This window comes from Anomaloglossus baeobatrachus, chromosome 11 (genome assembly GCF_048569485.1).
Source record: "Anomaloglossus baeobatrachus isolate aAnoBae1 chromosome 11, aAnoBae1.hap1, whole genome shotgun sequence".
NCBI classification, from domain to species: Eukaryota; Metazoa; Chordata; class Amphibia; order Anura; family Aromobatidae; genus Anomaloglossus; species Anomaloglossus baeobatrachus.
Window position 1 is genome coordinate 169,849,483 of NC_134363.1, and position 15,462 is coordinate 169,864,944.

The 15,462-nt window shown below is 45.5% G+C and overlaps 1 protein-coding gene across 3 annotated transcripts in view; it reads right to left on the minus strand.

The window, feature by feature from the left end:
• UBE4A (ubiquitination factor E4A) overlaps positions 1-5,773 on the minus strand; it is a 103,974-nt gene extending 98,201 nt beyond the window's left edge. Inside the window, exons 1-2 of one of the 3 annotated variants that reach the window (XM_075328754.1) lie at positions 5,684-5,773; positions 2,067-2,224 (exon numbers count right to left, since the gene is read on the minus strand). In XM_075328754.1, coding sequence (XP_075184869.1) covers positions 2,067-2,187 — 121 coding nt within the window. In that variant the 5' untranslated portion in view covers positions 2,188-2,224; positions 5,684-5,773. Of the gene's footprint in view, positions 1-2,066; positions 2,225-5,623 lie in introns of all 3 variants that reach the window. The other 2 variants (XM_075328755.1, XM_075328756.1) reach the window with 2 other exon arrangements.
• Between the last annotated feature and the right edge of the window lie 9,689 nt (positions 5,774-15,462).

Genomic DNA, 15,462 nt, shown 5'->3' on the forward strand with positions numbered 1-15,462 from the left:
TTGTTGAGAAACTGGTGTTTCTCCTGCTGCGAAGCCGACTCCTCTACAGTTGGAGTTGGGGGAGAAAGATCTAGCACCTTGTTGATGGACGCTATAAGGTCATTTACTATGGCGTCCCCTTCAGGTGTATCCAGATTGAGAGCACCGTCAGGGTCTGAGCCCTGAGCTGCGCCTTCCGCTTCATCCTCCAGAGAGTCCTCATGCTGAGACCCTGAGCAGCGTGATGAAGTGGAGGAAGGTCCCCAGCGAGGCCGCTTAGCCGGTCTGGGACTGCGGTCCGAGTCGGAGTCCTCACCGTGGGACCTATGTGTCACCTCAGGAGCAGATTGCTGCGCCAACTGAGGGGGACCTGGGGACGATGAACGCACAGTGCCCTGCATCTGTGTTGTAGGTCTGGACTGCAAGGCTTCTAGTATCTTAGCAGACCATTTGTCCATAGACTGAGCCATGGACTGTGAAAGCGACTTAGAAAGTTTGTCAGCCAAAACTGCAAACTCTGTCCCTGTCACCTGGACAGTGGGAACCGGTGTCTCTACCTGAGCCGGGGGTCCCACCAGTGCCTGAGGCTCCGGCTGAGTGAGTGTCACAGGGGCCGAGCATTGCACACAATGAGGGTAGGTGGAACCTGCAGGTAGCATAGCCGCACAAGAGGTACAGGTTGCAAAATAAGCCTGTGCCTTGGTACCCTTGCTCTTTGCGGACGACATGCTGTTGTCCTCCAAGAGATAAGTAAGGGATCACCGTGATCACTGAGGGATATATAGCCCCAAGTTAACAGTACAGCCGAACCAGCCAATGTATTCACAAAAAATATATATATATACAGTTCGGCACTCTGGGGGGTCCAGCACCGGCAGACCGGTGTGGCTTACCGACCGCTCTGTGTGGCCACCAGATTCCCTGCCTCGGGTCTCCCTTAGCTGCAGCCAGAAGTTCTCCACCGCAGAATGTGCTGAAAAAATGGCTGACGGCGTTCTCAGAGGAGGAGGGAGGCGTGGGCGTAGCCACAAAAGTGCGGGAATCTGGTGCCCCAGCGTGATTAGTGAGGGGGGCGGAGGACAGCTAAGTGTGCTCCAGCCCTCACTGTCGGCGTCATACCGACCGTCCCGCCCTTTTCCCTGACTGGCAGGCCTGGGGGCGGGAGAATACTATACTAGGCCGCAAAAGCCGGGGACTAAAGTTAAAACCGCGGCCGGCCGGCAGTGCACGGTCGGCGCGGTAGTCCCGGACCCATACCCACGCCGCAGTCGCTGCAGCGTCTGGGCCCAAGGTGCTTTATGCGCCGTCCCAAAGGGGACACAGAGTACCTGTGGATGCAGGGCCATGTCCCTGACGATACTCAGTCTCCTGTCCGGCAGATTCCCCCAGGGGCTGCGGAGGGAGCCCGGTCCCAGTGTCTGGATGACCGGATAGGATCCCACTTCCCCAGAGCCCCTAAGGGATGGGGAATGAAAGCGGCATGTGGCTTCAGCCTGTGTACCCGCAATGGGTACCTCAACCTTAACAACACCGCCGACCTGAGTGGGGTGAGAAGGGAGCATGCCGGGGGCCCCATAGGGGCCCTCTTTTCTTCCATCCGATAAAGTCAGCAGCTGCTGCTGACTAAAACGTGGAGCTTGCGTGAATGTGTGCCTCCTTCAACACAAAGCAAAAAACTGAGGGGCCCGTGATGCACGGGGGGTGTATAGCAGAGGGGAGGGGTTACACTTTTTAAAGTGTAATACTTTGTGTGGCCTCCAGAGGCAGAAGCTATACACCCAATTGTCTGGGTCTCCCAATGGAGCGACAAAGAAATGACTATTATTATTACTTCTGTCCGGTCCTCCTGTGTTACATACTGAAGGCATGTTACATGACAGGGTTGGCTAATCAGTGCTGGCCATAGTGATAGCACAGTGGCAGATGGCTGCTGACATCACAAATCATGTCACCAGTATGGGCTACAGATGACAAATGGGTGCGGAATCGGGGAATTGCAGGGGTGACGATACAGCATAGTTTCTACGTTTTGGTTTTTTTTTTACCCATAAATAACCTGCTGTCTTCCCTCTCCTAATTTTACTTGCCATTTTGCTGCCGTAGCTGCTCCTTTTGCCCAGCGACAAACTGCCGAGCTTCTGCGATCGACCCGAAGAGAGCGGCAAACGGGTTTGTCGAGATGCTGTTGTTGTTCTCCTGATCCGTCATTTTTCTAAGCAGCCGGGTCCATGTGGTAGCGTCTTATCTGTGGAGATGTGGTACAGGAATGGTTAGATACATGGGGGTTGTTACTGTTTTACAATTTCAAGGGGTTGTCTGCATCAAAAATCAAAACCCCCACCACCATTAACCTACCGGACTGCTGGCATTCCTCGTTATTAGCACCCATGTCCCCCACTGATCTCTCTATCCACCTACAGGGTAAGTCTCATGATCGCTGCAGTGGTCACTGACTGGCTGCAGCGGTCATGTGACATCCAAGGTGGGGAAAAAAACACTCTACTAGCTTTCTTTGTTGGCTTGGATGGCACCTCAACTCTGCAGCCAAAAAGTGGCAGCTGATTGACGGCAGCGGTCACGAGACACCCCTGCTGAAAAAGGAAGAAAGGAAAGTGGCAGCGCACATGGTGGTAGTTGGGATGGCTGCGCATGCAAATAAACCACTCTATTCATTGTCCTTCGTACAGCCCCATAATCTATGAATAGAGCTCTGCAATTAAACAGGAGGCTTTTTCCCTGGAACCGGTGGGATATCCTTGTGGTGGGATTTGGGACAACCCTGTTAACTAATAATAATAATTAATAATTTTATTCATTTATATAGCGCTATTAATTCCACAGCACTTTAACTCTCTCTAATTGATGTCAAATAATTAAAATAAAAAAAATAATGAGGACAGTCATTTTCTGGATCATTAATTTTTGAGGAGGTCTGCAGCTATTTGCAGCCACAGGCACTGAGCATAAAAAGCGGTGCATGTGCGTAGATATACATTAGTGGGCAACTAGATGACATTTTGAGAAGGAAAAATTATCCATCGAGCGAGTTTGAAAAACACCAGCAAAATTCATTTCTGTTGCAGATTTTCTCTGCTGATTTCACCCCTACAGATTACAGAATGTTTGGCTTAAAAAAAATCCTCCCATTGGTTTTTAAAGTGAAAATTATTTTCTTTGGGGGGGGGGGGGGGGGTTAGCAAATTTGAAATTGGTGCTGCAGAAAATAAAAAAAAAATGAGAGTGAATTATAAGATAAAAAACATTAAAAAATAACTGCGTTGGTAATTTACACCTGAACGTTTGATCTATGGTCATGAACACACTACTGTTATAATTGCCTTGTAACAATGATCTCATTTTTTATTATTTGTCATCAGTTTTTGTTATGATTCTTATTCCTTTGTAACAAAGAATTTACAAAATAAAAACGGTTCGGATTGCTAAGTATAATCCATGCAAAATAGAGAAAACAGAAGGCAATCAACCCAAAAAAATGTTTGGTCCAATCCAGTGTTTGAAAATATAAAATTATTTGGCCATTTAAATTAGTAAAAATAAATACAAAAATAACACAATAAAAATTAGAAAATAAATAATAATAATAAAATAATAAAAAAAAAACAAATTAAAATAATAACATTATTATTTTAATTTGTTTATGTATTTTTTTATTTCTTTATTTTTATTTGTATTATATTGTATTACTATTTTTATATTGTTAATCATTATTATATATTATTTGTATTTTATTTTTATATTATTTTTAGCTGTATTTTTTCTTTTATTTTTATTATGTTATTTATTTTATTACTACTATTATTGATTAAAAAAACAACTATAATAAAAAATAAAATAAAAAATACAAATAAAATAAAAAAAATACAAAAAACGAAGAAAAATATAATAAAAAATATAAAAATAAAAAACAAAAAAATAGTAATAAATAAAAAAAAAAACAAATTAAAACAACAACATTATTATTTTAATTTGTTTATGTATTATTTTTTTATTTCATTATTTTTATTTGTATTATATTGTATTACTATTTTTATTTTCTTTATCATTATATATTTGTATTTTATTTGTATATTATTTTTAGCTGTATTTATTTTATTTTTATGTTATTTATTTTATTACTATTATTTATTATTGATTAAAAAAACAATAAAAAAATACAAAAAAACGAAGAAAAAAATAAACATAATACAAAAATATAAACAAAAAAAATAGTAATAAATAAAAAAACAAAATAAAATAACATTATTATTTTAATTTGTTTATGTATTTTTTTATTTCATTATTTTTATTTGTATTATATTGTATTACTATTTTTATTTTCTTTATCATTATTATATATTTGTATTTTATTTGTATATTTTTAGCTGTATTTAATTTTTGTTATTTATTTTATTACTATTATTGATTAAAAAAACAATAAAAAAATAAAATAAAAAATACAAATTAAATAAAAAAATACAAAAAAACGAAGAAAAAAATAATAAAACATAATACAAAAAATAAATAAAATAAAAAGCAAAAAAATTGTAATAATAATAAATAATAAAACAAATTAAAATAATAACAATAACATTATTATTTTAATTTGTTTATGTATTTTATTACATTATTTTTATTTGTATTATATTGTATTACTATTTTTATTTTATCATTATTATATATTATTTGTATTATTTTATTTTTATATTATTTTTAGCTGTATTTTTTATTTTATATTATGTTATTTATTTTATTACTATTATGTATTATTGATTAAAAAAACAATAATAAAAATAAAATAAATCAAAAAATACAAAAAAACGAGGGAAAAAATAATAAAACATAATACAAAAAATATAAATAAAATAGTAATAATAATAATAAAAATTATAATAGAGACACAACATTTCTCTTTTATCCACTGCTTCATGTTTCCCAAAAAAAAAAAAAAAAAAAAAAAAAAAGAGAGAAACTTGTATTTACCCCAAAAATGGTGGCACCAATAAAAACCTCAACTCGGAGCACAAAAAACAAGTTCTTATGACGGAAAAATATAAAGAAAAAAAAAAAAGTTATAGGTTTTGGAAAATAGTGATAATTGAATTTGTGGGGGAAAGCTCAGATTTTTTTTTTTTAAATTGCTAAAATAAATAATGGACACATTCAGTATCACCAGAGTCGTAGGGGCCTGGAGAATAATACAATAATACTGCCTGGTTGTATTTGACGGACAAACACCTTACTCCCCCCCAAAAAAACAATAAAAGATGGCAGTATTGTGGTTTTTTAGTTGGTTTTTTGTGTTTTTCTTTGTAGGGGGGAGGGGCAGTACATAATATGGAAAAATAAACAGCGTCATTCAGAACCACAAGTGGCCCCGCAGAGGATAAGCCCCATATGGTGATGTAGAGGGAGGGCATAAACAAAGTGCTGACACTTGGAAAGAAATAACAATAGAAATGGAAAGGGTTAATGAGCAGATGACGTCACACAGATGGATGTAGCAGAGCTGAGTGTAAAGTGGAGCACAATATCAGTCCCATGTAACTGCAGTGTGACAGCGCAGCTAGGAGCAGGTGACACGCTCAGCTCTGCTACATCCTGACGTGTACTGGGAGTACCAGCGATACATGAAAGACGCACGTACACACAGAGGTCTGTACACACCGGCCGCACACCACACACACAGCCCGGAGCTCTGACTCACCGCTCTGCACCAGACACTTCCGCTTCCGCCCTCCGCAGCCACACAGGCGGGGCACAAAGGGTTACAGGCAGTCATGTGACCTGTCAGGAAGAGGCGGGGCTTGCCCATGAGAAGGGGGAGGGGCCTAGCACAGGGTGCACGGAGAGAAGCAGAGCGTGAGCGAGCACAGGAAAGCAAAGCAGCGTGTTCAGCAGGGAAAGGCTCTGCACAGACTGATAAGAAACATGCTCTGCAGGGAAAAGCTCTCACAGAGGCTGATAGGAAACATGCTCTGCAGGGAAAGGCTCTCACAGAGGCTGATAGGAAACATGCTCTGCAGGGAAAGGCTCTGCGCAGACTGATAGGAAACATGCTCTGCAGGGAAAGGCTCTGCACAGACTGATAGGAAACATGCTCTGCAGGGAAAGGCTCTGCGCAGACTGATAGGAAACATGGTCTGCAGGGAAAGGCTCTGCACAGACTGATAGGAAACATGCTCTGCAGGGAAAGGCTCTGCGCAGACTGATAGGAAACATGCTCTGCAGGGAAAAGCTCTCACAGAGGCTGATAGGAAACATGCTCTGCAGGGAAAGGCTGTGCGCAGACTGATAGGAAACATGCTCTGCAGGGAAAGGCTCTGCACAGACTGATAGGAAACATGCTCTGCAGGGAAAAGCTCTCACAGAGGCTGATAGGAAACATGCTCTGCAGGGAAAGGCTGTGCGCAGACTGATAGGAAACATGCTCTGCAGGGAAAGGCTCTGCGCAGACTGATAGGAAACATGCTCTGCAGGGAAAGGCTCTGCGCAGACTGATAGGAAACATGCTCTGCAGGGAAAGGCTCTGCGCAGACTGATAGGAAACATGCTCTGCAGGGAAAGGCTCTGCGCAGACTGATAGGAAACATGCTCTGCAGGGAAAGGCTGTGCGCAGACTGATAGGAAACATGCTCTGCAGGGAAAGGCTCTGCGCAGACTGATAGGAAACATGCTCTGCAGGGAAAGGCTCTGCGCAGACTGATAGGAAACATGCTCTGCAGGGAAAGGCTCTGCGCAGACTGATAGGAAACATGCTCTGCAGGGAAAGGCTCTGCGCAGACTGATAGGAAACATGCTCTGCAGGGAAAGGCTCTGCACAGACTGATAGGAAACACGCTCTGCAGGGAAAGGCTCTGCACAGACTGATAGGAAACATGCTCTGCAGGGAAAAGCTCTCACAGAGGCTGATAGGAAACATGCTCTGCAGGGAAAGGCTCTGCGCAGACTGATAGGAAACATGCTCTGCAGGGAAAAGCTCTCACAGAGGCTGATAGGAAACATGCTCTGCAGGGAAAGGCTGTGCGCAGACTGATAGGAAACATGCTCTGCAGGGAAAGGCTCTGCGCAGACTGATAGGAAACATGCTCTGCAGGGAAAGGCTCTGCGCAGACTGATAGGAAACATGCTCTGCAGGGAAAGGCTCTGCGCAGACTGATAGGAAACATGCTCTGCAGGGAAAGGCTCTGCGCAGACTGATAGGAAACATGCTCTGCAGGGAAAGGCTCTGCGCAGACTGATAGGAAACATGCTCTGCAGGGAAAGGCTCTGCGCAGACTGATAGGAAACATGCTCTGCAGGGAAAGGCTCTGCGCAGACTGATAGGAAACATGCTCTGCAGGGAAAGGCTCTGCGCAGACTGATAGGAAACATGCTCTGCAGGGAAAGGCTCTGCACAGACTGATAGGAAACACGCTCTGCAGGGAAAGGCTTTGCGCAGTCTGATAGGAAACATGCTCTGCAGGGAAAGGCTGTGCGCAGACTGATAGGAAACATGCTCTGCAGGGAAAGGCTTTGCGCAGACTGATAGGAAACATGCTCTGCAGGGAAAGGCTCTGCGCAGACTGATAGGAAACATGCTCTGCAGGGAAAAGCTCTCACAGAGGCTGATAGGAAACATGCTCTGCAGGGAAAAGCTCTCACAGAGGCTGATAGGAAACATGCTCTGCAGGGAAAGGCTGTGCGCAGACTGATAGGAAACATGCTCTGCAGGGAAAGGCTCTGCGCAGACTGATAGGAAACATGCTCTGCAGGGAAAGGCTCTGCGCAGACTGATAGGAAACATGCTCTGCAGGGAAAGGCTCTGCACAGACTGATAGGAAACACGCTCTGCAGGGAAAGGCTCTGCGCAGAGGCTGATAGGAAACATGCTCTGCAGGGAAAGGCTCTGCGCAGAGGCTGATAGGAAACATGCTCTGCAGGGAAAAGCTCTCACAGAGGCTGATAGGAAACATGCTCTGCAGGGAAAGGCTGTGCGCAGACTGATAGGAAACATGCTCTGCAGGGAAAGGCTCTGCGCAGACTGATAGGAAACATGCTCTGCAGGGAAAGGCTCTGCGCAGACTGATAGGAAACATGCTCTGCAGGGAAAGGCTCTGCGCAGACTGATAGGAAACATGCTCTGCAGGGAAAGGCTCTGCGCAGACTGATAGGAAACATGCTCTGCAGGGAAAGGCTGTGCGCAGACTGATAGGAAACATGCTCTGCAGGGAAAGGCTCTGCGCAGACTGATAGGAAACATGCTCTGCAGGGAAAGGCTCTGCGCAGACTGATAGGAAACATGCTCTGCAGGGAAAGGCTCTGCGCTGACTGATAGGAAACATGCTCTGCAGGGAAAGGCTCTGCGCAGACTGATAGGAAACATGCTCTGCAGGGAAAGGCTCTGCGCAGACTGATAGGAAACATGCTCTGCAGGGAAAGGCTCTGCACAGACTGATAGGAAACACGCTCTGCAGGGAAAGGCTCTGCACAGACTGATAGGAAACATGCTCTGCAGGGAAAAGCTCTCACAGAGGCTGATAGGAAACATGCTCTGCAGGGAAAGGCTCTGCGCAGACTGATAGGAAACATGCTCTGCAGGGAAAAGCTCTCACAGAGGCTGATAGGAAACATGCTCTGCAGGGAAAGGCTCTGCGCAGACTGATAGGAAACATGCTCTGCAGGGAAAGGCTCTGCGCAGACTGATAGGAAACATGCTCTGCAGGGAAAGGCTCTGCGCAGACTGATAGGAAACATGCTCTGCAGGGAAAGGCTCTGCGCAGACTGATAGGAAACATGCTCTGCAGGGAAAGGCTCTGCGCAGACTGATAGGAAACATGCTCTGCAGGGAAAGGCTCTGCGCAGACTGATAGGAAACATGCTCTGCAGGGAAAGGCTCTGCGCAGACTGATAGGAAACATGCTCTGCAGGGAAAGGCTCTGCGCAGACTGATAGGAAACATGCTCTGCAGGGAAAGGCTCTGCACAGACTGATAGGAAACACGCTCTGCAGGGAAAGGCTTTGCGCAGTCTGATAGGAAACATGCTCTGCAGGGAAAGGCTGTGCGCAGACTGATAGGAAACATGCTCTGCAGGGAAAGGCTTTGCGCAGACTGATAGGAAACATGCTCTGCAGGGAAAGGCTCTGCGCAGACTGATAGGAAACATGCTCTGCAGGGAAAAGCTCTCACAGAGGCTGATAGGAAACATGCTCTGCAGGGAAAAGCTCTCACAGAGGCTGATAGGAAACATGCTCTGCAGGGAAAGGCTGTGCGCAGACTGATAGGAAACATGCTCTGCAGGGAAAGGCTCTGCGCAGACTGATAGGAAACATGCTCTGCAGGGAAAGGCTCTGCGCAGACTGATAGGAAACATGCTCTGCAGGGAAAGGCTCTGCACAGACTGATAGGAAACACGCTCTGCAGGGAAAGGCTCTGCGCAGAGGCTGATAGGAAACATGCTCTGCAGGGAAAGGCTCTGCGCAGAGGCTGATAGGAAACATGCTCTGCAGGGAAAGGCTCTGCGCAGAGGCTGATAGGAAACATGCTCTGCAGGGAAAGGCTCTGCGCAGACTGATAGGAAACATGCTCTGCAGGGAAAGGCTCTGCGCAGACTGGTAGGAAACATGCTCTGCAGGGAAAGGCTCTGCACAGACTGATAGGAAACATGCTCTGCAGGGAAAGGCTCTGCGCAGAGGCTGATAGGAAACATGCTCTGCAGGGAAAGGCTCTGCACAGACTGATAGCAAACATGCTCTGCAGGGAAAGGCTCTGCGCAGAGGCTGGTAGGAAACATGCTCTGCAGGGAAAGGCTCTGCACAGACTGATAGGAAACATGCTCTGCAGGGAAAGGCTCTGCACAGACTGATAGGAAACATGCTCTGCAGGGAAAGGCTCTGCGCAGAGGCTGATAGGAAACATGCTCTGCAGGGAAAGGCTCTGCACAGACTGATAGGAAACATGCTCTGCAGGGAAAGGCTCTGCACAGACTGATAGGAAACATGCTCTGCAGGGAAAGGCTCTGCACAGAGGCTGATAGGAAACATGCTCTGCAGGGAAAGGCTCTGCACAGGCTGATGGGAATCATGCTCTGCAGAGAGGCTCTGCACAAATACCTATGGGAAACATGCTCTGCAGGGAAAGGCTCTGCACAGAGGCTGATAGGAAACATGCTCTGCAGGGAAAGGCTCTGCACAGAGGCTGATAGGAAACATGCTCTGCAGGGAAAGGCTCTGCACAGAGACTGATGGGAAACATGCTCTGCAGGGAATGGCTCTGCACAGAGGCTGATGGGAAACATGGTCTGCAGGGAAAGGCTCTGCACAGACTGATAGGAAACATGCTCTGCAGGGAAAGGCTCTGCACAGACTGATAGGAAACATGCTCTGCAGGGAAAGGCTCTGCACAGAGGCTGATGGGAAACATGCTCTGCAGGGAAAGGCTCTGCACAGACTGATGGGAAACATGCTCTGCAGGGAAAGGCTCTGCACAGAGGCTGATGGGAAACATGCTCTGCAGGGAAAGGCTCTGCACAGAGGCTGATGGGGAAACATGGTCTGCAGGGAAAGGCTCTGCACAGAGGCTGATGGGAAACATGCTCTGCAGGGAAAGGCTCTGCACAGACTGATGGGAAACATGCTCTGCAGGGAAAGGCTCTGCACAGAGGCTGATGGGAAACATGCTCTGCAGGGAAAGGCTCTGCACAGACTGATAGGAAACATGCTCTGCAGGGAAAGGCTCTGCACAGAGGCTGATGGGAAACATGCTCTGCAGGGAAAGGCTCTGCACAGAGGCTGATGGGAAACATGCTCTGCAGGGAAAGGCTGTGCGCAGACTGATAGGAAACATGCTCTGCAGGGAAAGGCTCTGCACAGACTGATAGGAAACATGCTCTGCAGGGAAAGGCTCTGCGCAGACTGATAGGAAACATGCTCTGCAGGGAAAGGCTCTGCGCAGACTGATAGGAAACATGCTCTGCAGGGAAAGGCTCTGCGCAGACTGATAGGAAACATGCTCTGCAGGGAAAGGCTCTGCGCAGAGGCTGATGGGAAACATGCTCTGCAGGGAAAGGCTCTGCACAGAGGCTGATAGGAAACATGCTCTGCAGGGAAAGGCAGGAAAAATGAAGCTTAAATAAACTCATAAGAACATCAACGTGAATTTGCCATACAAATAAGTTGGAAGGGTTTTTAAAGGCTACTTTCACACTTGCGTTGAACGGTATCCGTTGCATTGCGTTGTGTAACGGATGCAACGGATGTGTTGCATATAGTGACACAACGGATGCAACGGATGCTGCAAAACAACGCAATTCGTTTTGATTTTTTTTTTTTTTTTTCCCGGTTTTACCAGCGGCAGACTATAGTGAACGATCAGCTGATCGTTCCCTGCAGCCGGCCGCTGGGTGATCAGCTGATTGCTCCCAGTAGCCGGCCGCCGGGTGATCAGCTGATCGCTCCCGGCCGCCGGGTGATCAGCTGATCGCTCCCTGCAGCCGGCCGCCGGGTGATCAGCTGATCGCTGTCACTTGCCGGCGCCCGGGCATGCCGGCGGGCGGGCGCTCAGCTGAGCGCTGTGACTTGCCGGCGGCCGGGCATGCTGGTGGCCGGTCATTCAGCTGAGCGCTGTCGCTTGCCGACGGCCGGGCGCTCAGCTGAACGTTCGGCCACCGCGAGCCAAAATAAAGTTTGATTTAAAAAAAAAAAGAGCATGCGCAGTGAAATCCAGAGGATTCCGCTGCTCAAAATAACGTTACATGCTGCGTTCCTCCCGCTGGGCGGAAGCAACGGAGCGTCGCCCAGCGGAAGCAACGCAGCTCCTTTTGGTACAATCCGTCAACCATACAAGTCTATGGGAAACAGCGGAATCCGTTAACGGATTCCGCTGTTTCCCAAAAGGGCGGATTGTAACGGAAGGAAAATAACGCAAGTGTGAAAGTACCCAAAGAGTTTTTATCGCTTTTTTTCCTGGAGATTGGAGATGATCCGCTCAGAAATAGTGAAAATAAATCTGAATGTGAACAGATCCAGTGACTCCAAATGCTCCAATATTTCTAAAGGACCTCGATCAGTGTTTGCAGTGTTTTGGATGCTGCATGTTTCAGCTGTGTCCAAAACGCTGCGATGTACATTACAAGCACAGAGGATGGCATTTCTAGAATCCCATGGCCACTGTGCGTGTGCGGCCCGCAGCGTAAAGTGACGGCTTTCAAAGCCTCAAGCATGTCAATTCATTACTGGATCCGTGCCATCGGGAAAAATGGACATGTCTGCGTGTGGATTACACGGACACACGTATGGTTCACATGAACTCCGACAGAGGTGGACATGGAGGTGTGAAAATAAACATAGATTTTCATTAGCAGTATGCGTGAAGATGGACACCACACGTACCAGAAACAGGGAACGCATGAAGGGGGCCTAAGGCTGTGTGCACAAAAAGTTTTTGAGGCATCAGAAACTACAGATTTCCAGTGAAAACCATTTCAGAAAGTTCTTCATTGGGGAATATTTACTCCTCCCAAGGACAAAACCCTCTATTTCCTCTGCAATCACTATGTGTCTGACTGCAACCAATCACTGCCACCGGTGGGCGGGGGAAGCAGTGAATATGTATGAGCCTAATGAGTGGCCCGGGAAAAAGAATGAGAGGCCGCGGGAGCAGTGAGACAGCCGCGCTGGTGATTGGTGAGTATGAAGCGCTTGCTCCTACACCTTTGAGACGGATTCTGGTTCCCATAGACTGTATATAGGGACAAGCATCTGGCCAGATACCGGGGATCAATCCCCCGCCGACCCAGAGTCAGCCGGGGATTGATCTGACTGTCCTCCAAATTGCAGGGACAAAATACAAAAAGTATTGTCATGCTGCTTCTTATTTTCTGCAACCAAAACTGCAAGGAAAAAAAAAAGCAACGTGCGCACAACCTTTCTGAATTTTCATAGACTTGTTGGGGAAGGCAATGCATGTAGGTTTCGGCAACAAACTGCACCCAAAAACGCAGCATGTGCACAGGGCCTTATTTTGCTTGAGGAGACACAGGCAATTGGTGCTCATTTAACGCCACTGTTAAAAAATATATAAATATATGTGTGTATATGTATATATATACAGTTAGGTCCAGAAATATTTGGACAGTGACACAATTTTGGCGAGTTGGGCTCTGCATGCCACCACATTGGATTTGAAATGAAACCTCTACAACAGAATTCAAGTGCAGATTGTAACGTTTAATTTGAAGGTTTGAACAAAAATATCTGATAGAAATTGTAGGAATTGTCACATTTCTTTACAAACACTCCACATTTTAGGAGGTCAAAAGTAATTGGACAAATAAACCAAACCCAAAAAAAAATTTTTTATTTTCAATATTTTGTTGCGAATCCTTTGGAGGCAATCACTGCCTTAAGGCTATGTGCGCACTAGAGCAAAATACCCGCGGATTTACCCGCGGATTTGCCGCGGAAATTTCTTGAGAAATGTCTGCAATCTTTGTGCAGACATTTCCCATGAAATTCTATGAGAAAAAAAAAAGCTGTGCGCACTGGTGCGGATTTTTCTCAAGAAAGTTTCGGTGCGGAAATTTCTCGAGAAACTTTCTTGAGAAAATGAACATGTCCATTAAATCCGCAGGTATCCCGCGGATTTCTGCAGTACAGCCTGCAAAAATCCGCAGGGAACCACCCGCGGGAAAATCGCGGCAATTTCGCGGCAATTCCGCGGCAAATCCGCATGCGGTTTTGCCGCGGATTTTTTCCGGAGTTCAGCAAATCTTCACTCCCAGAAGTTTCTCGAGAAGATTTTCTCGAGAAACTTCACATCTCTAGTGCGCACATAGCCTAAGTCTGGAACCCATGGACATCACCAAACGCTGGGTTTCCGCCTTCTTAATGCTTTGCCAGGCCTTTACAGCCGCAGCCTTCAGGTCTTGCTTGTTTGTGGGTCTTTCCGTCTTAAGTCTGGATTTGAGCAAGTGAAATGCATGCTCAATTGGGTTAAGATCTGGTGATTGACTTGGCCATTGCAGAATGTTCCACTTTTTAGCACTCATGAACTCCTGGGTAGCTTTGGCTGTATGCTTGGGGTCATTGTCCATCTGTACTATGAAGCGCCGTCCGATCAACTTTGCTGCATTTGGCTGAATCTGGGCTGAAAGTATATCCCGGTACACTTCAGAATTCATCCGGCTACTCTTGTCTGCTGTTATGTCATCAATAAACACAAGTGACCCAGTGCCATTGAAAGCCATGCATGCCCATGCCATCACGTTGCCTCCACCATGTTTTACAGAGGATGTGGTGTGCCTTGGATCATGTGCCGTTCCCTTTCTTCTCCAAACTTTTTTCTTCCTATCATTCTGGTACAGGTTGATCTTGGTCTCATCTGTCCATAGAATACTTTTCCAGAACTGAGCTGGCTTCATGAGGTGTTTTTCAGCAAATGTAACTCTGGCCTGTCTATTTTTGGAATTGATGAATGGTTTGCATCTAGATGTGAACCCTTTGTATTTACTTTCATGGAGTCTTCTCTTTACTGTTGACTTAGAGACAGATACACCTACTTCACTGAGAGTGTTCTGGACTTCAGTTGATGTTGTGAACGGGTTCTTCTTCACCAAAGAAAGTATGCGGCGATCATCCACCACTGTTGTCATCCGTGGACGCCCAGGCCTTTTTGAGTTCCCAAGCTCACCAGTCAATTCCTTTTTTCTCAGAATGTACCCGACTGTTGATTTTGCTACTCCAAGCATGTCTGCTATCTCTCTGATGGATTTTTTCTTTTTTTTCAGCCTCAGGATGTTCTGCTTCACCTCAATTGAGAGTTCCTTAGACCGCATGTTGTCTGGTCACAGCAACAGCTTCCAAATGCAAAACCACACACCTGTAATCAACCCCAGACCTTTTAACTACTTCATTGATTACAGGTTAACGAGGGAGACGCCTTCAGAGTTAATTGCAGCCCTTAGAGTCCCTTGTCCAATTACTTTTGGTCCCTTGAAAAAGAGGCGGCTATGCATTACAGAGCTATGATTCCTAAACCCTTTCTCCGATTTGGATGTGAAAACTCTCATATTGCAGCTGGGAGTGTGCACTTTCAGCCCATATTATATATATAATTGTGTTTCTGAACATGTTTTTGTAAACAGCTAAAATAACAAAACTTGTGTCACTGTCCAAATATTTCTGGCCCTGACTGTATATATGTGTGTGTGTGGGTGTATATATATATATATATATATATATATATATATATATATATATATATATATATTCAGTGGTGTTCATAAGTCCTGCATAGGCATAAAGAAAACTATATATTTCATACTTCTGCATCTCTACAGTGAAACTGGGGGAACATATATGTTTTTGGAATCCCTCATACTCATTTTTGAATGTCCCAAGTGTATAAATTGTTATGATATGTGCATTTTTGATATTTTTTTACAGCATAGCCATACCTACACCAGTACAGTGTGTAGAATGGTGAACAGGTCTCTAAGTTCATTAACT